The sequence below is a fragment of the Oncorhynchus kisutch genome, linkage group LG5 (genome assembly GCF_002021735.2).
Source record: "Oncorhynchus kisutch isolate 150728-3 linkage group LG5, Okis_V2, whole genome shotgun sequence".
In the NCBI taxonomy this organism is placed as follows: Eukaryota; Metazoa; Chordata; class Actinopteri; order Salmoniformes; family Salmonidae; genus Oncorhynchus; species Oncorhynchus kisutch.
Window position 1 is genome coordinate 78,151,887 of NC_034178.2, and position 27,600 is coordinate 78,179,486.

A 27,600-nucleotide genomic window follows, 5' to 3' on the forward strand; every position below is an offset into this window, starting at 1 on the left:
ATCCATGTTATATATTCTGTCCACACCATCACAATAAATCCATGTAATATAGTCTACCTACACCATCACAATAAATCCATGTAATATAGTCTACACCATCACAATAAATCCATGTAATATAGTCTGTCTACACCATCACAATAAATCCATGTATATAGTCTACACAATCACAATAAATCCATGTATTATAGTCTACCTACACCATCACAATAATCCATATAATATAGTCTACACCATCACAATAAATCCATGTAATATAGTCTGTCTACACCATCACAATAAATCCATGTAATATAGTCTACACCATCACAATAAATCCATGTAATATAGTTCTACCTACACCATCACAATAAATCCATATAATATAGTCTACACCATCACAATAAATCCATGTAATATAGTCTACCTACACCGTCACAATAAATACATGTAATATAGTCTACACCATCACAATAAATCCATGTAATATAGTCTACACATCACAATAAATCCATGTAATATAGTCTACACCATCACAATAAATCCATGTAATATAGTCTACACCATCACAATAAATCCATGTAATATAGTCTACCTACACCATCACAATAAATCCATATAATATAGTCTACACCATCACAATAAATCCATGTAATATAGTCTACCTACACCGTCACAATAAATCCATGTAATATAGTCTACACATCACAATAAATCCATGTAATATAGTCTACACCATCACAATACATCCATGTAATATAGTCTACCTACACCATCACAATAAATCCATGTAATATAGTCTACCTACACCAACACAATAAATCCATATAATATAGTCTACACCATCACAATAAATCCATGTAATATAGTCTACCTACACCATCACAATAAATCCATGTAATATAGTCTACACCATCACAATAAATCCATGTAATATAGTCTGTCTACACCATCACAATAAATCCATATAATATAGTCTACACCATCACAATAAATCCATGTTATATATTCTGTCCACACCATCACAATAAATCCATGTATTATAGTCTACCTACACCATCACAATAAATCCATATAATATAGTCTACACCGTCACAATAAATCCATGTAATATAGTCTACACATCACAATAAATCCATGTAATATAGTCTACACCATCACAATACATCCATGTAATATAGTCTACACCATCACAATAAATCCATTTAATATAGTCTACCTACACCATCACAATAAATCCATGTAATATAGTCTACCTACACCATCACAATAAATCCATGTAATATAGTCCACCTACACCATCACAATAAATCCATGTAATATAGTCTACCTACACCATCACAATAAATCCATATAATATAGTCTACACCATCACAATAAATCCATGTAATATGGTCTACCTACACCATCACAATAAATCCATATAATATAGTCTACACCATCACAATAAATCCATGTAATATAGTCTACACCATCACAATAAATCCATATAATATAGTCTACACCATCACAATAATCCATGTAATATATTCTGTCCACACCATCACAATAAATCCATGTATTATAGTCTACCTACACCATCACAATAAATCCATATAATATAGTCTACACCATCACAATAAATCCATGTAATATAGTCTACACCATCACAATAAATCCATGTAATATAGTCTACACCATCACAATACATCCATGTAATATAGTCTACACCATCACAATAAATCCATTTAATATAGTCTACCTACACCATCACAATAAATCCATGTAATATAGTCTACACCATCACAATTAATCCATGTAATATAGTCTACCTACACCATCACAATACATCCATGTAATATAGTCTGTCTACACCATCACAATAAATCCATGTAATATAGTCTACACCATCACAATAAATCCATGTATTATAGTCTACCTACACCATCACAATAAATCCATATAATATAGTCTACACCATCACAATAAATCCATATAATATAGTCTACACCATCACAATAAATCCATGTAATATAGTCTCTCTACACCATCACAATAAATCCATGTAATATAGTCTACACCATCACAATAAATCCATGTAATATAGTCTACCTACACCGTCACAATAAATCCATGTAATATAGTCTACCTACACCGTCACAATACATCCATGTAATATAGTCTACCTACACCGTCACAATACATCCATGTAATATAGTCTACCTACACATCACAATACATCCATGTAATATAGTCTACCTACACCATCACAATACATCCATGTAATATAGTCTACCTACACCGTCACAATAAATCCATGTAATATAGTCTACCTACACCGTCACAATAAATCCATGTAATATAGTCTGTCTACACCATCACAATAAATCCATGTAATATAGTCTGTCTACACCATCACAATAAATCCATGTAATATAGTCTGTCTTAACCATCACAATAAATCCATGTATTATAGTCTACCTACACCATCACAATAAAGCCATATAATATAGTCTACACCATCACAATAAATCCATGTAATATAGTCTACCTACACCGTCACAATAAATACATGTAATATAGTCTACACATCACAATAAATCCATGTAATATAGTCTACACATCACAATAAATCAGTGTAATATAGTCTACACCATCACAATAAATCCATGTAATATAGTCTACACCATCACAATAAATCCATGTATTATAATCTACCTACACCATCACAATAAATCCATATAATATAGTCTACACCATCACAATAAATCCATGTAATATAGTCTGTCTACACCATCACAATAAATCCATGTAATATAGTCTACACCATCACAATAAATCCATGTAATATAGTCTACCTACACCATCACAATAAATCCATATAATATAGTCTACACCATCACAATAAATCCATGTAATATAGTCTACAAACACCGTCACAATAAATACATGTAATATAGTCTACACATCACAATAAATCCATGTAATATAGTCTACACATCACAATAAATCCATGTAATATAGTCTACACATCACAATACATCCATGTAATATAGTCTACACCGTCACAATAAATCCATGTAATATAGTCTACCTACACCGTCACAATGCATCCATGTAATATAGTCTACCTACACCGTCACAATAAATCCATGTAATATAGTCTACCTACACCGTCACAATAAATACATGTAATATAGTCTACACATCACAATAAATCCATGTAATATAGTCTACACCATCACAATACATCCATGTAATATAGTCTACACCATCACAATAAATCCATGTAATATAGTCTACCTACACCATCACAATAAATCCATGTAATATAGTCTACCTACACCATCACAATAAATCCATGTAATATAGTCTACCTACACCATCACAATAAATCCATGTAATATAGTCTACCTACACCATCACAATCAATCCATGTAATATAGTATACCTACACCATCACAATAAATCCATGTAATATAGTCTACCTACACCATCACAATAAATCCATGTAATATAGTCTACACCATCACAATACATCCATGTAATATAGTCTACCTACACCATCACAATAAATCCATGTAATATAGTCTGTCTACACCATCACAATAAATCCATATAATATAGTCTACACCATCACAATAAATCCATGTATTATAGTCTACCTACACCATCACAATAAATCCATATAATATATTCTACACCATCACAATAAATCCATGTAATATAGTCTGTCTACACCATCACAATAAATCCATGTAATATAGTCTACACCATCACAATAAATCCATGTAATATAGTCTACCTACACCGTCACAATAAATCCATGTAATATAGTCTACCTACACCGTCACAATACATCCATGTAATATAGTCTACCTACACCGTCACAATAAATCCATGTAATATAGTCTACCTACACCATCACAATAAATCCATGTAATATAGTCTACCTACACCGTCACAATAAATACATGTAATATAGTCTACACATCACAATAAATCCATGTAATATAGTCTACACCATCACAATACATCCATGTAATATAGTCTACACCATCACAATAAATCCATGTAATATAGTCTACCTACACCATCACAATAAATCCATGTAATATAGTCTACCTACACCATCACAATAAATCCATGTAATATAGTCTGTCTACACCATCACAATAAATCCATGTAATATAGTCTACACAATCACAATAAATCCATGTATTATAGTCTACCTACACCATCACAATAAATCCATATAATATAGTCTACACCATCACAATAAATCCATGTAATATAGTCTGTCTACACCATCACAATAAATCCATGTAATATAGTCTACACCATCACAATAAATCCATGTTATATATTCTGTCCACACCATCACAATAAATCCATGTAATATAGTCTACCTACACCATCACAATAAATCCATGTAATATAGTCTACACCATCACAATAAATCCATGTAATATAGTCTGTCTACACCATCACAATAAATCCATGTATATAGTCTACACAATCACAATAAATCCATGTATTATAGTCTACCTACACCATCACAATAAATCCATATAATATAGTCTACACCATCACAATAAATCCATGTAATATAGTCTGTCTACACCATCACAATAAATCCATGTAATATAGTCTACACCATCACAATAAATCCATGTAATATAGTCTACCTACACCATCACAATAAATCCATATAATATAGTCTACACCATCACAATAAATCCATGTAATATAGTCTACCTACACCGTCACAATAAATACATGTAATATAGTCTACACCATCACAATAAATCCATGTAATATAGTCTACACATCACAATAAATCCATGTAATATAGTCTACACCATCACAATAAATCCATGTAATATAGTCTACACCATCACAATAAATCCATGTAATATAGTCTACCTACACCATCACAATAAATCCATATAATATAGTCTACACCATCACAATAAATCCATGTAATATAGTCTACCTACACCGTCACAATAAATCCATGTAATATAGTCTACACATCACAATAAATCCATGTAATATAGTCTACACCATCACAATACATCCATGTAATATAGTCTACCTACACCATCACAATAAATCCATGTAATATAGTCTACCTACACCAACACAATAAATCCATATAATATAGTCTACACCATCACAATAAATCCATGTAATATAGTCTACCTACACCATCACAATAAATCCATGTAATATAGTCTACACCATCACAATAAATCCATGTAATATAGTCTGTCTACACCATCACAATAAATCCATATAATATAGTCTACACCATCACAATAAATCCATGTTATATATTCTGTCCACACCATCACAATAAATCCATGTATTATAGTCTACCTACACCATCACAATAAATCCATATAATATAGTCTACACCGTCACAATAAATCCATGTAATATAGTTTACACATCACAATAAATCCATGTAATATAGTCTACACCATCACAATACATCCATGTTATATATTCTGTCCACACCATCACAATAAATCCATGTAATATAGTCTACCTACACCATCACAATAAATCCATGTAATATAGTCTACACCATCACAATAAATCCATGTAATATAGTCTGTCTACACCATCACAATAAATCCATGTATATAGTCTACACAATCACAATAAATCCATGTATTATAGTCTACCTACACCATCACAATAAATCCATATAATATAGTCTACACCATCACAATAAATCCATGTAATATAGTCTGTCTACACCATCACAATAAATCCATGTAATATAGTCTACACCATCACAATAAATCCATGTAATATAGTCTACCTACACCATCACAATAAATCCATATAATATAGTCTACACCATCACAATAAATCCATGTAATATAGTCTACCTACACCGTCACAATAAATACATGTAATATAGTCTACACCATCACAATAAATCCATGTAATATAGTCTACACATCACAATAAATCCATGTAATATAGTCTACACCATCACAATAAATCCATGTAATATAGTCTACACCATCACAATAAATCCATGTAATATAGTCTACCTACACCATCACAATAAATCCATATAATATAGTCTACACCATCACAATAAATCCATGTAATATAGTCTACCTACACCGTCACAATAAATCCATGTAATATAGTCTACACATCACAATAAATCCATGTAATATAGTCTACACCATCACAATACATCCATGTAATATAGTCTACCTACACCATCACAATAAATCCATGTAATATAGTCTACCTACACCAACACAATAAATCCATATAATATAGTCTACACCATCACAATAAATCCATGTAATATAGTCTACCTACACCATCACAATAAATCCATGTAATATAGTCTACACCATCACAATAAATCCATGTAATATAGTCTGTCTACACCATCACAATAAATCCATATAATATAGTCTACACCATCACAATAAATCCATGTTATATATTCTGTCCACACCATCACAATAAATCCATGTATTATAGTCTACCTACACCATCACAATAAATCCATATAATATAGTCTACACCGTCACAATAAATCCATGTAATATAGTTTACACATCACAATAAATCCATGTAATATAGTCTACACCATCACAATACATCCATGTAATATAGTCTACACCATCACAATAAATCCATTTAATATAGTCTACCTACACCATCACAATAAATCCATGTAATATAGTCTACCTACACCATCACAATAAATCCATGTAATATAGTCCACCTACACCATCACAATAAATCCATGTAATATAGTCTACCTACACCATCACAATAAATCCATATAATATAGTCTACACCATCACAATAAATCCATGTAATATGGTCTACCTACACCATCACAATAAATCCATATAATATAGTCTACACCATCACAATAAATCCATGTAATATAGTCTACACCATCACAATAAATCCATATAATATAGTCTACACCATCACAATAAATCCATATAATATAGTCTACACCATCACAATAAATCCATGTAATATATTCTGTCCACACCATCACAATAAATCCATGTATTATAGTCTACCTACACCATCACAATAAATCCATATAATATAGTCTACACCATCACAATAAATCCATGTAATATAGTCTACACCATCACAATAAATCCATGTAATATAGTCTACACCATCACAATACATCCATGTAATATAGTCTACACCATCACAATAAATCCATTTAATATAGTCTACCTACACCATCACAATAAATCCATGTAATATAGTCTACCTACACCATCACAATAAATCCATGTAATATAGTCCACCTACACCATCACAATAAATCCATGTAATATAGTCTACCTACACCATCACAATAAATCCATATAATATAGTCTACACCATCACAATAAATCCATGTAATATGGTCTACCTACACCATCACAATAAATCCATATAATATAGTCTACACCATCACAATAAATCCATGTAATATAGTCTACACCATCACAATAAATCCATATAATATAGTCTACACCATCACAATAAATCCATATAATATAGTCTACACCATCACAATAAATCCATGTAATATATTCTGTCCACACCATCACAATAAATCCATGTATTATAGTCTACCTACACCATCACAATAAATCCATATAATATAGTCTACACCATCACAATAAATCCATGTAATATAGTCTACACCATCACAATAAATCCATGTAATATAGTCTACACCATCACAATACATCCATGTAATATAGTCTACACCATCACAATAAATCCATTTAATATAGTCTACCTACACCATCACAATAAATCCATGTAATATAGTCTACCTACACCATCACAATAAATCCATGTAATATAGTCCACCTACACCATCACAATAAATCCATGTAATATAGTCTACCTACACCATCACAATAAATCCATATAATATAGTCTACACCATCACAATAAATCCATGTAATATGGTCTACCTACACCATCACAATAAATCCATATAATATAGTCTACACCATCACAATAAATCCATGTAATATAGTCTACACCATCACAATAAATCCATATAATATAGTCTACACCATCACAATAAATCCATATAATATAGTCTACACCATCACAATAAATCCATGTAATATATTCTGTCCACACCATCACAATAAATCCATGTATTATAGTCTACCTACACCATCACAATAAATCCATATAATATAGTCTACACCATCACAATAAATCCATGTAATATAGTCTACACCATCACAATAAATCCATTATTTATTTTAGAAAGGTCTAAAGAAACATGATATGAAGAAAATGTAGTCTATTTCAGAAGAACAGAATAGCATCCTCTGTGTTGTCCTCATGTTAGGTCCTGATCTGGCTATGCCATATGGCTGTAGGCTACACTAGTTCATCGAGCAGACTAGATTTGATTTAGAATTCCGTGACATTATTTTATAGTATGAAGAATACAATTGAACATAGCTGAATGAAATATAAAGGATATTTTCGGCAAACGATTTGATGGAGTGCTCACATACAGCTATTCTGTGTTGAGCGGTTAACAAAGAAATAGATATTACTATATGCTTAATGTAGAGTTATTAATGTACCTTTAGTTGTTCTACAAACGTTGGGCTATATGTTTAGATGTACAATACATTGTAAGGCTGCATGATGGGACTCCAATGATGATTTGAAAAAAGTCACAAAGCACGAGCTCTGCTTTGGTTTTTGCACATGCTGTACACACTACATCCGTCTCTCATTCACAATTCGACAAGCACTCTATGTCCAAAACTTAAACGAGCATAACTTTTAAGTTCAAGTTTCAACTTGATTTGTTCCAGAGGGTAATTGGTTTTGCAGCAGCGGAGCGTTAAAAACAACAAGAAACATACAAAACATGAACATTTACCTGCATTACAAAGATACAGTTATAGTGACTACAATTAACTAGTACATCATGTCATAGGGCTGACTGCCACCAGTACAAATATATATATATATATATATATACAGTTCTAATGATTGACATTAGCATCAGCACAAAGGTATAGCAATTTAAGTAAGTAAAGTGCAATAGTTCTGGAGGACCGGTACACTCAGCTGTCTCCATTTCAGAGGCAATAGACAACAATAGGCTAGTATAGCCAGCAATGGCTGTTATGCCTTAATTCTGCCGGAATAAATGGTGATCCATAATAAACCCCAGGAAGAGTAGCTGAAAAAAATAAACTTTTTTTTATTTTTTACCTTTATTTAACTAGGCAAGTCAGTTAAGAACAAATTCTTATTTTCAATGACGGCCTAGGAACCGTGGGTTAACTGCCTGTTCAGGGGCAGAACGACAGATTTGTACCTTGTCAGCTCAGGGGTTTGAACTTGCAACGTTCCAATTACTAGTCCAATGCTCTAACCACTAGGCTACCCTGCCGCCCCATAATAAACCCCAGGAAGAGTAGCTGCTGGCTTTGCAGGAACTAATGGGGATCCATAATAAACCCCAGGAAGAGGAGCTGCTGCCTTGGCAGGAACTAATGGGGATCCATAATAAATACAAATACAAGTGTAACTTTAGTATGCCTGCTATGGTACCATGTTACCGTGTTACTGTGTTACAGTTACTATGTTACTGTGCTACTGTGTTACTGTTACTATGCTACTGTGTTATCGTGTTACTGTGTTACAGAACTATAGATCTATTCTATATGTCTTTGTTCATTTGTTTCTGGTTATGTTATTCCCCTACATTTGTGGGCATGTATACTGAGCATTCAAAACTTTAAGAACATCTGCCCTTTTATGACAGACCGACCAGGTGACTCCAGGTCAAGGCTATGTTCCCTTGTTGATGTCACCTGTTAAATCAACTTCAATCAGTGTAGATGAAGGGGAGGAGAAAGGTTAAAGAAGGATTTTTAAGCCTTGAGACAATTCCACATGGATTGTGTATGTGTGCCATTCAGAGGAGAATGGGCAAGACAAACAATGTTACTGCTATTGAATGAGGTATGGTAGTAGGTGCCAGGCGCACCGATTTGTATCAAGAACTGTAACGCTGTTGGGTTGTTCACGCTCGGCTGTTTCCGTGTGTATCAGGAATGGTCCACCACTCAAAAGACATCCAGCCAACATGACACAACTGTGGGAAGCATTGGAGTTAACATGGGCCAGAATCCCTGTGGAACCCTTTCAACACTGTTCTGAGGGCAAAAGGGGGGGTGCAACTCAATAATAGGAAGGTGTTACGGATTTTTGGTATACTCAGTGTATGTCACATAGTAATTTGAAATGGCTTGTAATGTAAATGAACATGTAAAGGGATAACCAAACTTCTCATGCTGTCGATTGGTTGGTTGATTGATTGTCTTCTCTCTCTCTCTCTCTCCTCCAGGTGGAGATGCTGGAGCGTAAGTATGGAGGCCGTTTCATAACGCGTCATGCGGCCCGCACCATCCAGACAGCCTTCCGCCAGTATCAGATGAACAAGAACTTTAAACGTCTCCGCAGTTCCATGTCCGAGAACCGCATGTCCCGACGTATCGTCCTGTCCAGCATGAGGATGCAGTTCTCCTTGGAAGGCCCTGAGAATGTTCATCAGTCGTCCTTCCTCACCGACAACGGAACCAAACACCTGGGGGCCCTGGTCCAATCAGAATGCAGCTCTGACCTGGGGGGTGTGGTCCCAGGTACTATGAAGTCACCTGTGGTGGCCCAGAACGATGACTTCACTGACGCTATAACGGAGCTGGAGGACGCGTTCTCCCGTCAGGTCAAGTCTCTGGCCGAGTCGATAGACGATGCTCTGAATAGTAGGAGTCTGCACAGGGAGGAGGGGGGGGCAGGAGAGACGAGGCAAGGGGGGAGAGGACACCCTGACCTGGACAAAGACCGAGACAGAGAGCTGCTCTCCTACCAGGTCAAACCCTCCTCACACAGCAGTGCGGAACACCACAAACTGGATGAGATGACAGCATCATACAGCGATGTGACTCTCTACATTGATGAGGAAGAGCTGTCCCCTCCTCTCCCTCTGTCTCAGTCCCTGGACCATTCCTACTCTCCTCTCCCTCTGTCTCAGTCCCTGGACCATTCCTACTCTCCTCTCCCTCCGTCTCAGTCCCTGGACCATACCTACTCTCCTCTCCCTCTGTCTCAGTCCCTAGAGCGCCCCTACATCCCCCTACCATCGGTAGACCGGCCCTCCTCCAAAGAGTCGGAGCTGCGTTTGCGTTCTCTCTCCTGGTCTCTGGTCCATAAGGATGATAAAGGTCAGGGGTCAGACACCTCCTGCCGCAGCACACCCTCCCTGAAGCAGCAGGAGCAGAGGCTTAGGGTCGACCGCCTCCCACTGCTGACCATCGAGCCGCCCAGCGACAGCTCTGTGGAGCTCAGTGACCGTTCCGACCGCTCCATTCTGAAGAGACAGAAAGCCTACGATCGCCAGCCCATTAGTCAGCCAGCCAGCCCCAAACATCCCCCTCCTCACCCCTCCTCCTTGTCTCACCCCCGTGGCCTGCCCCCCAAGGGAACCTCCTGGGATGAGGATGCTCCCCGCTACCGGCCACGCGCACTAGAGGCCCACCTGGCGATCAACGGGATGGCTAACCGGCAGAGCAAGTCAGAGTCGGACTTCTCAGATGGGGACAATGACAGTATCAACTCTACATCTAACAGTAATGACACTATTAACTGCAGCTCTGAGTCCTCCAGTAGAGAACAGACCCTCAGAAAACAGACCTATCACAAAGAGACACGCAGCAGTTGGGACTCACCGGCCTTCAGTAATGATATCATCAGGAAGAGACACTATCGTATCGGACTAAACCTGTTTAACAAGTAGGTTCAGGACAGAGGCACACACTGAAGTCTGCGTTAAATTACCTAGTCCTTTTGAAGCAGTCTGATCAAATCAAATCAAATCAAATGTATTTGTCACATACACATGGTTAGCAGATGTTAATGCGAGTGTAGCGAAATGCTTGTGCTTCTAGTTCCGACAATGCAGTAATAACCAACGAGTAATCTAGCTAACAATTCCCCAAAAAACTACTGTCTTATACACAATGTAAGGGGATAAAGAATATGTAAATAAGGATATATGAATGAGTGATGGTACAGAGCAGCATAGGCAAGATACAGTAGATGGTATCGAGTACAGTATATACATATGAGATGAGTATGTAAACCAAGTGGCATACTTAAAGTGGCTAGTGATACATGTATTACATAAGGATGCAGTCGATGATATAGAGTACAGTATCTACGTATGCATATGAGATGAATAATGTAGGGTAAGTAACATTATATAAGGTAGCATTGTTTAAAGTGGCTAGTGATATATTTACATCATTTCCCATCAATTCCCATGATTAAAGTGGCTGGAGTAGAGTCAGTGGCATTGACAGTGTGTTGGCAGTAGCCACTCAATGTTAGTGGTGGCTGTTTAACAGTCTGATGGCCTTGAGATAGAAGCTGTTTTTCAGTCTCTCGGTCCCAGCTTTGATGCACCTGTACTGACCTCGCCTTCTGGATGACAGCGGGGTGAACAGGCAGTGGCTCGGGTGGTTGATGTCCTTGATGATCTTTATGGCCTTCCTGTAGCATCGGGTGGTGTAGGTGTCCTGGAGGGCAGGTAGTTTGCCCCCGGTGATGCGTTGTGCAGACCTCACTACCCTCTGGAGAGCCTTACGGTTGAGGGCGGTGCAGTTGCCATACCAGGCGGTGATACAGCCCGCCAGGATGCTCTCGATTGTGCATCTGTAGAAGTTTGTGAGTGCTTTTGGTGACAGGCCGAATTTCTTCAGCCTCCTGAGGTTGAAGAGGCGCTGCTGCGCCTTCCTCACGATGCTGTCTGTGTGAGTGGACCAATTCAGTTTGTCTGTGATGTGTATGCCGAGGAACTTAAAACTTGCTACCCTCTCCACTACTGTTCCATCGATGTGGATGGGGGGGTGTTCCCTCTGCTGTTTCCTGAAGTCCACAATCATCTCCTTAGTTTTGTTGACGTTGAGTGTGAGGTTATTTTCCTGACACCACACTCCGAGGGCCCTCACCTCCTCCCTGTAGGCCGTCTCGTCGTTGTTGGTAATCAAGCCTACCACTGTTGTGTCGTCCGCAAACTTGATGATTGAGTTGGAGGTGTGCGTGGCCACGCAGTCGTGGGTGAACAGGGAGTACAGGAGAGGGCTCAGAACGCACCCTTGTGGGGCCCCAGTGTTGAGGATCAGCGGGGAGGAGATGTTGTTGCCTACCCTCACCACCTGGGGGCGGCCCGTCAGGAAGTCCAGTACCCAGTTGCACAGGGCGGGGTCGAGACCCAGGGTCTCGAGCTTGATGACGAGCTTGGAGGGTACTATGGTGTTGAATGCCGAGCTGTAGTCGATGAACAGCATTCTCACATAGGTATTCCTCTTGTCCAGATGGGTTAGGGCAGTGTGCAGTGTGGTTGAGATTGCATCGTCTGTGGACCTATTTGGGCGGTAAGCAAATTGGAGTGGGTCAAGGGTGTCAGGTAGGGTGGAGGTGATATGGTCCTTGACTAGTCTCTCAAAGCACTTCATGATGACGGATGTGAGTGCTACGGGGCGGTAGTCGTTTAGCTCAGTTACCTTAGCTTTCTTGGGAACAGGAACAATGGTGGCCCTCTTGAAGCATGTGGGAACAGCAGACTGGTATAGGGATTGGTTGAATATGTCCGTAAACACACCGGCCAGCTGGTCTGCGCATGCTCTGAGGGCGCGGCTGGGGATGCCGTCTGGGCCTGCAGCCTTGCGAGGGTTAACACGTTTAAATGTCTTACTCACTTCGGCTGCAGTGAAGGAGAGACCGCATGTTTTCGTTGCAGGCCGTGTCAGTGGCACTGTATTGTCCTCAAGGTGGGCAAAAAAGTTGTTTAGTCTGCCTGGGAGCAAGACATCCTGGTCCGTGACTGGGCTGGGTTTCTTCCTGTAGTCCGTGATTGACTGTAGACCCTGCCACATGCCTCTTGTGTCTGAGCCGTTGAATTGAGATTCTACTTTGTCTCTGTACTGGCGCTTAGCTTGTTTGATAGCCTTGCGGAGGGAATAGCTGCACTGTTTGTATTCAGTCATGTTACCAGACACCTTGCCCTGATTAAAAGCAGTGGTTCGCGCCTTCAGTTCCACACGAATGCTGCCATCAATCCACGGTTTCTGGTTGGGGAATGTTTTAATCGTTGCTATGGGAACGACATCTTCAACGCACGTTCTAATGAACTCGCACACCGAATCAGCGTATTCGTCAATGTTGTTGGCTGACGCAATACGAAACATCTCCCAGTCCACGTGATGGAAGCAGTCTTGGAGTGTGGAGTCAGCTTTGTCGGACCAGCGTTGGACAGACCTCAGCATGGGAGCTTCTTGTTTTAGTTTCTGTCTGTAGGCAGGGATCAACAAAATGGAGTCGTGGTCAGCTTTTCCCGAAAGGGGGGCGGGGCAGGGCCTTATATGCGTCGCGGAAGTTAGAGTAACAATGATCCAGGGTCTTTCCACCCCTGGTTGCGCAATCGATATGCTGATAAAATTTAGGGTGTCTTGTTTTCAGATTAGCCTTGTTAAAATCCCCAGCTACAATGAATGCAGCCTCCGGATAAATCGTTTCCAGTTTGCAGAGAGTTAAATAAAGTTCGTTCAGAGCCATCGTTGTGTCTGCTTGGGGGGGGGATATATACGGCTGTGATTATAATCGAAGAGAATTCTCTTGGTAGATAATGCGGTCTACATTTGATTGTGAGGAATTCTAAATCAGGTGAACAGAAGGATTTGAGTTCCTGTATGTTTCTTTCATCACACCATGTCACGTTGGCCATAAGGCATACGCCCCCGCCCCTCTTCTTACCAGAAAGATGTTCGTTTCTGTCCGCGCGATGCGTGGAGAAACCCGCTGGCTGCACCGCTTCGGATTGCGTCTCTCCAGTGAGCCACGTTTCCGTGAAGCAGAGAACGTTACAGTCTCTGATGTCCCTCTGGAATGCTACCCTTGCTCGGATTTCATCAACCTTGTTGTCAAGAGACTGGACATTGGCAAGAAGAATGCTAGGGAGTGGTGCACGATGTGCCCGTCTCCGGAGTCTGACCAGAAGACCGCTTCGTTTCCCTCTTTTTCTGAGTCGTTTTTTTGGGTCGCTGCATGGGAACCATCCCGTGGCACTGGTTGTAAGGCAGAACACAGGATCCGCATCGCGAAAAACATATTCTTGGTCGTACTGGTGGTGAGTTGACGCTGATCTTATATTCAGTAGTTCTTCTCGGCTGTATGTGATGAAACCTAAGATGACCTGGGGTACTAGTGTAAGAAATAACACGTAAAAAAACTAAAAACTGCATAGTTTCCTAGGAACGCGAAGCGAGGCGGCCATCTCTGTCGGCGCCGGAAGTAACACAGTGGTTGTAATCTAAGAACAGTGGTTGTAATCAGAGATCAGTGGTTGTAATCAGAGATCAGTGGTTGTAATCAGAGATCAGTGGTTGTAATCAGAGATCAGTGGTGGTAATCGGAGATCGGTGGTGGTAATCGGAGATCAGTGGTGGTAATCGGAGATCAGTGGTGGTAATCTGTGGTTTTAATCAGAGATCAGTGGTGGTAATCGGAGATCAGCGGTGGTAATCAGCGGTGGTAATCAGTGGTGGTCATCAGAGATCAGTGGTTGTAATCAGAGATCAGTGGTTTTAATCAGAGATCAGTGGTTGTGTTCAGTGATTGTAATCAGCATCCAATCAAAATGTATTTGAGATTATTCCAAACATAAGGTGCAAGGAAAAGAAAGGCAGATTTACCTAACTCTGTAGATACCGAAGGAGTCGCCAAAGTTAACCGACCTTGTGAACGGGTAACTTAAAATGTAAAATATTGTTGTTAGGTAAGTCGGAAGCTTATGAAGCAGGGCTTTGTAAACAAGAAGAGCGTAGTGATGTGACTTTAAAGAGGTCCAGACAACATTTTGGTAAAGAATGCAGTGATAAGTAATACATCTGTCTCTGTGATAAAACGAAGGGTACTGTGATAAACGTTATCCAGGGACTTAAGAGTAGAGGCAGCTGCACATTGATAAATGGTATCACCATAATGAAGAAAAGGTAGACAGGTTGATAAATAGTATCACCATAACAACAGGTAGACAGGTTGATAAATAGTATCACCATAACAACAGGTAGACAGGTTGATACATAGTATCACCATAAGAAAACAGGTAGAAAGGTTGATAAATGGTATCACCATAACAACAGGTTGATAAATAGTATCACCATAAGAAAACAGGTAGACAGGTTGATAAATAGTATCACCACAAGAAAACAGGTAGACAGGTTGATAAATAGTATCACCATAACAACAACAGGTAGAAAGGTTGATAAATAGTATCACCATAAGAAAACAGGTAGAAAGGTTGATAAATAGTATCACCATAACAACAACAGGTAGAAAGGTTGATACATAGTATCACCATAACAACAACAGGTAGAAAGGTTGATAAATAGTATGACCATAACAACAACAGGTAGAAAGGTTGATAAATAGTATCACCATAACAACAACAGGTAGAAAGGTTGATAAATAGTATCACCATAAGAAAACAGGTAGAAAGGTTGATAAATAGTATCACCATAACAACAACAGGTAGAAAGGTTGATAAATAGTATCACCATAAGAAAACAGGTAGAAAGGTTGATACATAGTATCACCATAACAACAGGTAGAAAGGTTGATACATAGTATCACCATAACAACAGGTAGAAAGGTTGATAAATAGTATCACTATAACAACAACAGGTAGACAGGTTGATACATAGTATCACCATAACAACAGGTAGAAAGGTTGATAAATAGTATCACCATAACAACAGGTAGAAAGGTTGATACATAGTATCACCATAACAACAACAGGTAGAAGGGTTGATAAATAGTATCACCATAACAACAGGTAGAAAGGTTGATCAATAGTATCACCATAAGAACAGGTAGAAAGGTTGATACATAGTATCACCATAACAACAACAGGTAGAAGTGTTGATAAATAGTATCACCATAACAACAACAGGTAGAAAGGTTGATACATAGTATCACCATAACAACAACAGGTTGATAAATAGTATCACCATAACAACAACAGGTAGAAAGGTTGATACATAGTAACACCATAACAACAGGTAGACAGGTTGATGCATAGTATCACCATAACAACAGGTAGAAAGGTTGATAAATAGTATCACCATAACAAAAGGTAGACAGGTTGATGCATAGTATCACCATAACAACAGGTAGAAAGGTTGATAAATAGTATCATCATAACAACAGGTAGACAGGTTGATAGATAGTATCACCATAACAACAGGTAGAAAGGTTGATAAATAGTATCACCATAACAACAACAGGTAGAAAGGTTGATACATAGTATCGCCATAACAACAACAGGTAGAAAGGTTGATACATAGTATCACCATAACAACAACAGGTAGAAAGGTTGATAAATAGTATCACCATAACAACAACAGGTAGAAAGGTTGTTACATAGTATCACCATAACAACAACAGGTAGAAAGGTTGATACATAGTATCACCATAACAACAGGTAGAAAGGTTGATAAATAGTATCACCATAACAACAACAGGTAGAAAGATTGATACATAGTATCACCATAACAACAGGTAGAAAGGTTGATACATAGTATCACCATAACAACAACAGGTAGAAGGTTGATAAATAGTATCACCATAACAACAGGTAGAAAGGTTGATACATAGTATCACCATAACAACAGGTAGAAAGGTTGATAAATAGTATCACCATAAGAAACCATTTATCAACCTTTCTACCTGTTATCACCATAAGAAAACAGGTAGAAAGGTTGATAAATAGTATCACCATAACAACAACAGGTAGAAAGGTTGATAAATAGTATCACCATAACAACAACAGGTAGGAAGGTTGATACATAGTAACACCATAACAACAGGTAGACAGGTTGATGCATAGTATCACCATAACAACAGGTAGAAAGGTTGATAAATAGTATCATCATAACAACAGGTAGACAGGTTGATAGATAGTATCACCATAACAACAGGTAGAAAGGTTGATAAATAGTATCACCATAACAACAACAGGTAGAAAGGTTGATACATAGTATCGCCATAACAACAACAGGTAGAAAGGTTGATACATAGTATCACCATAACAACAACAGGTAGAAAGGTTGATACATAGTATCACCATAACAACAGGTAGAAAGGTTGATAAATAGTATCACCATAACAACAACAGGTAGAAAGATTGATACATAGTATCACCATAACAACAGGTAGAAAGGTTGATACATAGTATCACCATAACAACAACAGGTAGAAGGTTGATAAATAGTATCACCATAACAACAGGTAGAAAGGTTGATACATAGTATCACCATAACAACAGGTAGAAAGGTTGATAAATAGTATCACCATAAGAAACCATTTATCAACCTTTCTACCTGTTATCACCATAAGAAAACAGGTAGAAAGGTTGATAAATAGTATCACCATAACAACAACAGGTAGAAAGGTTGATAAATAGTATCACCATAACAACAACAGGTAGGAAGGTTGATACATAGTAACACCATAACAACAGGTAGACAGGTTGATGCATAGTATCACCATAACAACAGGTAGAAAGGTTGATACATAGTATCACCATAACAACAGGTAGAAAGGTTGATAAATAGTATCACCATAAGAAAACAGGTAGAAAGGTTGATACATAGTATCACCATAACAACAACAGGTAGAAAGGTTGATAAATAGTATCACCATAACAACAACAGGTAGAAAGGTTGATACATAGTATCACCATAACAACAACAGGTAGACAGGTTGATACATAGTTTCACCATAACAACAACAGGTAGAACGGTTGATAAATAGTATCACCATAACAACAACAACAGGTAGAAAGGTTGATACATAGTATCACCATAACAACAACAGGTAGAAAGGTTGATCAATAGTATCACCATAACAACAACAGGTAGAAAGGTTGATACATAGTATCACCATAACAACAACAGGTAGAAAGGTTGATGCATAGTATCACCATAACAACAACAGGTAGAAAGGTTGATAAATAGTATCACCATAACAACAACAGGTTGATAAATAGTATCACCACAACAACAACGGGGAGAAAGGTTGATAAATAGTATCACCATAACAACAACAGGTAGAAAGGTTGATACATAGTAACACCATGACAACAGGTAGACAGTTTGATGCATAGTATCACCATAACAACAGCTAGAAAGGTTGATAAATAGTATCACCATAACAACAGGTAGACAGGTTGATAAATAGTATCACCATAACAACAGGTAGACAGGTTGATACATAGTATCACCATAACAACAGGTAGAAAGGTTGACAAATAGTATCACCATAACAAAAGGTAGACAGGTTGATGCATAGTATCACCATAACAACAGGTAGAAAGGTTGATAAATAGTATCATCATAACAACAGGTAGACAGGTTGATAGATAGTATCACCATAACAACAGGTAGAAAGGTTGATAAATAGTATCACCATAACAACAACAGGTAGAAAGGTTGATACATAGTATCGCCATAACAACAACAGGTAGAAAGGTTGATACATAGTATCACCATAACAACAACAGGTAGAAAGGTTGATAAATAGTATCACCATAACAACAACAGGTAGAAAGGTTGATACATAGTATCACCATAACAACAACAGGTAGAAAGGTTGATACATAGTATCACCATAACAACAGGTAGAAAGGTTGATAAATAGTATCACCATAACAACAACAGGTAGAAAGATTGATACATAGTATCACCATAACAACAGGTAGAAAGGTTGATACATAGTATCACCATAACAACAACAGGTAGAAGGTTGATAAATAGTATCACCATAACAACCGGTAGAAAGGTTGATACATAGTATCACCATAACAACAGGTAGAAAGGTTGATAAATAGTATCACCATAAGAAACCATTTATCAACCTTTCTACCTGTTATCACCATAAGAAAACAGGTAGAAAGGTTGATGCATAGTATCACCATAACAACAACAGGTAGAAAGGTTGATAAATAGTATCACCATAACAACAACAGGTTGATAAATAGTATCACCACAACAACAACGGGGAGAAAGGTTGATAAATAGTATCACCATAACAACAACAGGTAGAAAGGTTGATACATAGTAACACCATGACAACAGGTAGACAGTTTGATGCATAGTATCACCATAACAACAGCTAGAAAGGTTGATAAATAGTATCACCATAACAACAGGTAGACAGGTTGATAAATAGTATCACCATAACAACAGGTAGACAGGTTGATACATAGTATCACCATAACAACAGGTAGAAAGGTTGACAAATAGTATCACCATAACAAAAGGTAGACAGGTTGATGCATAGTATCACCATAACAACAGGTAGAAAGGTTGATAAATAGTATCATCATAACAACAGGTAGACAGGTTGATAGATAGTATCACCATAACAACAGGTAGAAAGGTTGATAAATAGTATCACCATAACAACAACAGGTAGAAAGGTTGATACATAGTATCGCCATAACAACAACAGGTAGAAAGGTTGATACATAGTATCACCATAACAACAACAGGTAGAAAGGTTGATAAATAGTATCACCATAACAACAACAGGTAGAAAGGTTGATACATAGTATCACCATAACAACAACAGGTAGAAAGGTTGATACATAGTATCACCATAACAACAGGTAGAAAGGTTGATAAATAGTATCACCATAACAACAACAGGTAGAAAGATTGATACATAGTATCACCATAACAACAGGTAGAAAGGTTGATACATAGTATCACCATAACAACAACAGGTAGAAGGTTGATAAATAGTATCACCATAACAACAGGTAGAAAGGTTGATACATAGTATCACCATAACAACAGGTATAAAGGTTGATTAATAGTATCACCATAAGAAACCATTTATCAACCTTTCTACCTGTTATCACCATAAGAAAACAGGTAGAAAGGTTGATAAATAGTATCACCATAACAACAACAGGTAGAAAGGTTGATACATAGTATCACCATAACAACAACAGGTAGACAGGTTGATACATAGTTTCACCATAACAACAACAGGTAGAACGGTTGATAAATAGTATCACCATAACAACAACAACAGGTAGAAAGGTTGATACATAGTATCACCATAACAACAACAGGTAGAAAGGTTGATACATAGTATCACCACAACAACAGGTAGAAAGGTTGATACATAGTATCACCACAACAACAGGTAGAAAGGTTGATACATAGTATCACCATAACAAGAGGTAGACAGGTTGATACATAGGATCACCATAACAACAACAGGTAGAAAGGTTGATAAATAGTATCACCATAACAACAACAGGTAGAAAGGTTGATAAATAGTATCACCATAACAACAACAGGTAGAAAGGTTGATACATAGTATCACCATAACAACAACAGGTAGAAAGGTTGATGCATAGTATCACCATAACAACAACAGGTAGAAAGGTTGATAAATAGTATCACCATAACAACAACAGGTTGATAAATAGTATCACCACAACAACAACGGGGAGAAAGGTTGATAAATAGTATCACCATAACAACAACAGGTAGACAGTTTGATGCATAGTATCACCATAACAACAGCTAGAAAGGTTGATAAATAGTATCACCATAACAACAGGTAGACAGGTTGATAAATAGTATCACCATAACAACAGGTAGACAGGTTGATACATAGTAATACCATAACAACAGGTAGAAAGGTTGACAAATAGTATCACCATAACAAAAGGTAGACAGGTTGATGCATAGTATCACCATAACAACAGGTAGAAAGGTTGATAAATAGTATCATCATAACAACAGGTAGACAGGTTGATAGATAGTATCACCATAACAACAGGTAGAAAGGTTGATACATAGTATCACCATAACAACAACAGGTAGAAAGGTTGATACATAGTATCACCATAACAACAACAGGTAGAAAGGTTGATAAATAGTATCACCATAACAATTGGTAGACAGGTTGATACATCGTATCACCATAACAATAGGTAGACAGGTTGATAAATAGTATCACCATAACAACAGGTAGAAAGGTTGATACATAGTATCACCATAAGAAAACAGGTAGAAAGGTTGATAAATAGTATCACCATAACAACAACAGGTAGAAAGGTTGATACATAGTATCACCATAACAACAGGTAGAAAGGTTGATACATAGTATCACCATAACAACAACAGGTAGAAGGGTTGATAAATAGTATCACCATAACAACAACAGGTAGAAAGGTTGATACATAGTATCACCATAACAACAACAGGTAGAAAGGTTGATAAATAGTATCACCATAACAACAACAGGTTGATAAATAGTATCACCACAACAACAACGGGGAGAAAGGTTGTTAAATAGTATCACCATGACAACACGTAGACAGTTTGATGCATAGTATCACCATAACAACAGCTAGAAAGGTTGATAAATAGTATCACGATAACAACAGGTAGACAGGTTGATAAATAGTATCACCATAACAACAGGTAGACAGGTTGATACATAGTATCACCATAACAACAGGTAGAAAGGTTGACAAATAGTATCACCATAACAAAAGGTAGAAAGGTTGATACATAGTATCACCATAACAACAACAGGTAGAAAGGTTGATACATAGTATCACCATAACAACAGGTAGAAAGGTTGATACATAGTATCACCATAACAACAGGTAGAAAGGTTGATAAATAGTATCACCATAACAACAACAGGTAGAAAGGTTGATAAATAGTATCACCATAACAACAACAGGTAGAAAGGTTGATACATAGTATCACCATAACAACAACAGGTAGACAGGTTGATACATAGTTTCACCATAACAACAACAGGTAGAACGGTTGATAAACAGTATCACCATGACAACAACAACAGGTAGAAAGGTTGATACATAGTATCACCATAACAACAACAGGTAGGAAGGTTGATACATAGTATCACCGTATCAACAGGTAGAAAGGTTGATACATAGTATCGCCATAACAAGAGGTAGACAGGTTGATACATAGTATCACCATAACAACAACAGGTAGAAAGGTTGATAAATAGTATCACCATAACAACAACAGGTAGAAAGGTTGATACATAGTATCACCATAACAACAGGTAGACAGGTTGATACATAGTATCACCATAACAACAACAGGTAGAAAGGTTGATAAATAGTATCACCATAACAACAACAGGTAGGAAGGTTGATACATAGTATCACCGTATCAACAGGTAGAAAGGTTGATACATAGTATCGCCATAACAAGAGGTAGACAGGTTGATACATAGTATCACCATAACAACAACAGGTAGAAAGGTTGATACATAGTATCACCATAACAACAACAGGTAGACAGGTTGATACATAGTTTCACCATAACAACAACAGGTAGAACGGTTGATAAATAGTATCACCATAACAACAACAACAGGTAGAAAGGTTGATACATAGTATCACCATAACAACAACAGGTAGAAAGGTTGATACATAGTATCACCACAACAACAGGTAGAAAGGTTGATACATAGTATCACCACAACAACAGGTAGAAAGGTTGATACATAGTATCACCATAACAAGAGGTAGACAGGTTGATACATAGGATCACCATAACAACAACAGGTAGAAAGGTTGATAAATAGTATCACCATAACAACAACAGGTAGAAAGGTTGATAAATAGTATCACCATAACAACAACAGGTAGAAAGGTTGATACATAGTATCACCATAACAACAACAGGTAGAAAGGTTGATGCATAGTATCACCATAACAACAACAGGTAGAAAGGTTGATAAATAGTATCACCATAACAACAACAGGTTGATAAATAGTATCACCACAACAACAACGGGGAGAAAGGTTGATAAATAGTATCACCATAACAACAACAGGTAGAAAGGTTGATAAATAGTATCACCATAACAACAGGTAGACAGGTTGATAAATAGTATCACCATAACAACAGGTAGACAGGTTGATACATAGTAATACCATAACAACAGGTAGAAAGGTTGACAAATAGTATCACCATAACAAAAGGTAGACAGGTTGATGCATAGTATCACCATAACAACAGGTAGAAAGGTTGATAAATAGTATCATCATAACAACAGGTAGACAGGTTGATAGATAGTATCACCATAACAACAGGTAGAAAGGTTGATACATAGTATCACCATAACAACAACAGGTAGAAAGGTTGATACATAGTATCACCATAACAACAACAGTTAGAAAGGTTGATACATAGTATCACCATAACAACAACAGGTAGAAAGGTTGATACATAGTATCACCATAACAACAACAGGTAGAAAGGTTGATAAATAGTATCACCATAACAACAACAGGTAGAAAGGTTGATACATAGTATCACCATAACAACAGGTAGAAAGGTTGATACATAGTATCACCATAACAACAACAGGTAGAAGGGTTGATAAATAGTATCACCATAACAACAACAGGTAGAAAGGTTGATACATAGTATCACCATAACAACAACAGGTAGAAAGGTTGATAAATAGTATCACCATAACAACAACAGGTTGATAATAGTATCACCACAACAACAACGGGGAGAAAGGTTGTTAAATAGTATCACCATGACAACACGTAGACAGTTTGATGCATAGTATCACCATAACAACAGCTAGAAAGGTTGATAAATAGTATCACGATAACAACAGGTAGACAGGTTGATAAATAGTATCACCATAACAACAGGTAGACAGGTTGATACATAGTATCACCATAACAACAGGTAGAAAGGTTGACAAATAGTATCACCATAACAAAAGGTAGACAGGTTGACAAATAGTATCACCATAACAACAGGTAGAAAGGTTGATAAATAGTATCACCATAACAACAACAGGTAGAAAGGTTGATACATAGTATCACCATAACAACAGGTAGAAAGGTTGATACATAGTATCACCATAACAACAGGTAGAAAGGTTGATACATAGTATCACCATAACAACAGGTAGAAAGGTTGATAAATAGTATCACCATAAGAAAACAGGTAGAAAGGTTGATACATAGTATCACCATAACAACAACAGGTAGAAAGGTTGATAAATAGTATCACCATAACAACAACAGGTAGAAAGGTTGATAAATAGTATCACCATAACAACAACAGGTAGAAAGGTTGATACATAGTTTCACCATAACAACAACAGGTAGAACGGTTGATAAACAGTATCACCATGACAACAACAACAGGTAGAAAGGTTGATACATAGTATCACCATAACAACAACAGGTAGGAAGGTTGATACATAGTATCACCGTATCAACAGGTAGAAAGGTTGATACATAGTATCGCCATAACAAGAGGTAGACAGGTTGATACATAGTATCACCATAACAACAACAGGTAGAAAGGTTGATAAATAGTATCACCATAACAACAACAGGTAGAAAGGTTGATACATAGTATCACCATAACAACAGGTAGACAGGTTGATACATAGTATCACCATAACAACAACAGGTAGAAAGGTTGATGCATAGTATCACCATAACAACAACAGGATGATAAATAGTATCACCACAACAACAACGGGGAGAAAGGTTGATAAATAGTATCACCACAACAACAACGGGGAGAAAGGTTGATAAATAGTATCACCATAACAACAGGTAGACAGGTTGATGCATAGTATCACCATAACAACAGGTAGAAAGGTTGATAAATAGTATCACCATAACAACAGGTAGACAGGTTGATAAATAGTATCACCATAAGAAAACGGGTAGAAAGGTTGATACATAGTATCACCATAACAACAGGTAGAAAGGTTGATAAATGGTATCACCATAAGAAAACCGGTAGAAAGGTTGATAAATAGTATCACCATAACAACAGGTAGAAAGTTTTATACATAGTATCACCATAACAACAACAGGTAGAAGGGTTGATAAATAGTATCACCATAACAACAGGTAGAAAGGTTGATACATAGTAACACCATGACAACAGGTAAACAGGTTGATGCATAGTATCACCATAACAACAGGTAGAAAGGTTGACAAATAGTATCACCATAACAAAAGGTAGACAGGTTGATGCATAGTATCACCATAACAACAGGTAGAAAGGTTGATAAATAGTATCACCATAACAATTGGTAGACAGGTTGATACATCGTATCACCATAACAATAGGTAGAAAGGTTGATACATAGTATCACCATAACAACAACAGGTAGAAGGGTTGATAAATAGTATCACCATAACAACAACAGGTAGAAGGGTTGATAAATAGTATCACCATAACGACAGGTAGAAAGGTTGATACATAGTATTACCATAACAACAGGTAGAAAGGTTGATAAATAGTATCACCATAAGAAAACAGGTAGAAAGGTTGATAAATAGTATCACCATAACAACAACAGGTAGACAGGTTGATACATAGTATCACCATAACAACAGGTAGAAAGGTTGATAAATAGTATCACCATAAGAAAACAGCTAGAAAGGTTGATAAATAGTATCACCATAACAACAACAGGTAGAAAGGTTGATACATAGTATCACCATAACAACAGGTAGAAAGGTTGATCAGTAGTACCACCATAAGAAAACAGGTAGAAAGGTTGATACATAGTATCACCATAACAACAGGTAGAAAGGTTGACAAATAGTATCACCATAACAAAAGGTAGACAGGTTGACAAATAGTATCACCATAACAACAGGTAGAAAGGTTGATAAATAGTATCACCATAACAACAACAGGTAGAAAGGTTGATACATAGTATCACCATAACAACAGGTAGAAAGGTTGATACATAGTATCACCATAACAACAGGTAGAAAGGTTGATAAATAGTATCACCATAACAACAACAGGTAGAAAGGTTGATAAATAGTATCACCATAACAACAACAGGTAGAAAGGTTGATACATAGTATCACCATAACAACAACAGGTAGACAGGTTGATACATAGTTTCACCATAACAACAACAGGTAGAACGGTTGATAAACAGTATCACCATGACAACAACAACAGGTAGAAAGGTTGATACATAGTATCACCATAACAACAACAGGTAGGAAGGTTGATACATAGTATCACCGTATCAACAGGTAGAAAGGTTGATACATAGTATCGCCATAACAAGAGGTAGACAGGTTGATACATAGTATCACCATAACAACAACAGGTAGAAAGGTTGATAAATAGTATCACCATAACAACAACAGGTAGAAAGGTTGATACATAGTATCACCATAACAACAGGTAGACAGGTTGATACATAGTATCACCATAACAACAACAGGTAGAAAGGTTGATAAATAGTATCACCATAACAACAACAGGTAGGAAGGTTGATACATAGTATCACCGTATCAACAGGTAGAAAGGTTGATACATAGTATCGCCATAACAAGAGGTAGACAGGTTGATACATAGTATCACCATAACAACAACAGGTAGAAAGGTTGATACATAGTATCACCATAACAACAACAGGTAGACAGGTTGA

General features: G+C 37.3%; 1 protein-coding gene across 1 annotated transcript in view; it reads left to right on the plus strand.

Annotated features, from left to right (window-relative positions):
* Nucleotides 1–27,600, plus strand: part of LOC109878774 (IQ motif and SEC7 domain-containing protein 1-like) — a 172,761-nt gene that overhangs the window by 38,594 nt on the left and 106,567 nt on the right. The window contains exon 2 of the mRNA XM_031825880.1: nucleotides 10,367–11,811. Coding sequence (XP_031681740.1) covers nucleotides 10,373–11,811 — 1,439 coding nt within the window. The 5' untranslated portion in view covers nucleotides 10,367–10,372. The remainder of the gene's footprint in view (nucleotides 1–10,366; nucleotides 11,812–27,600) is intronic.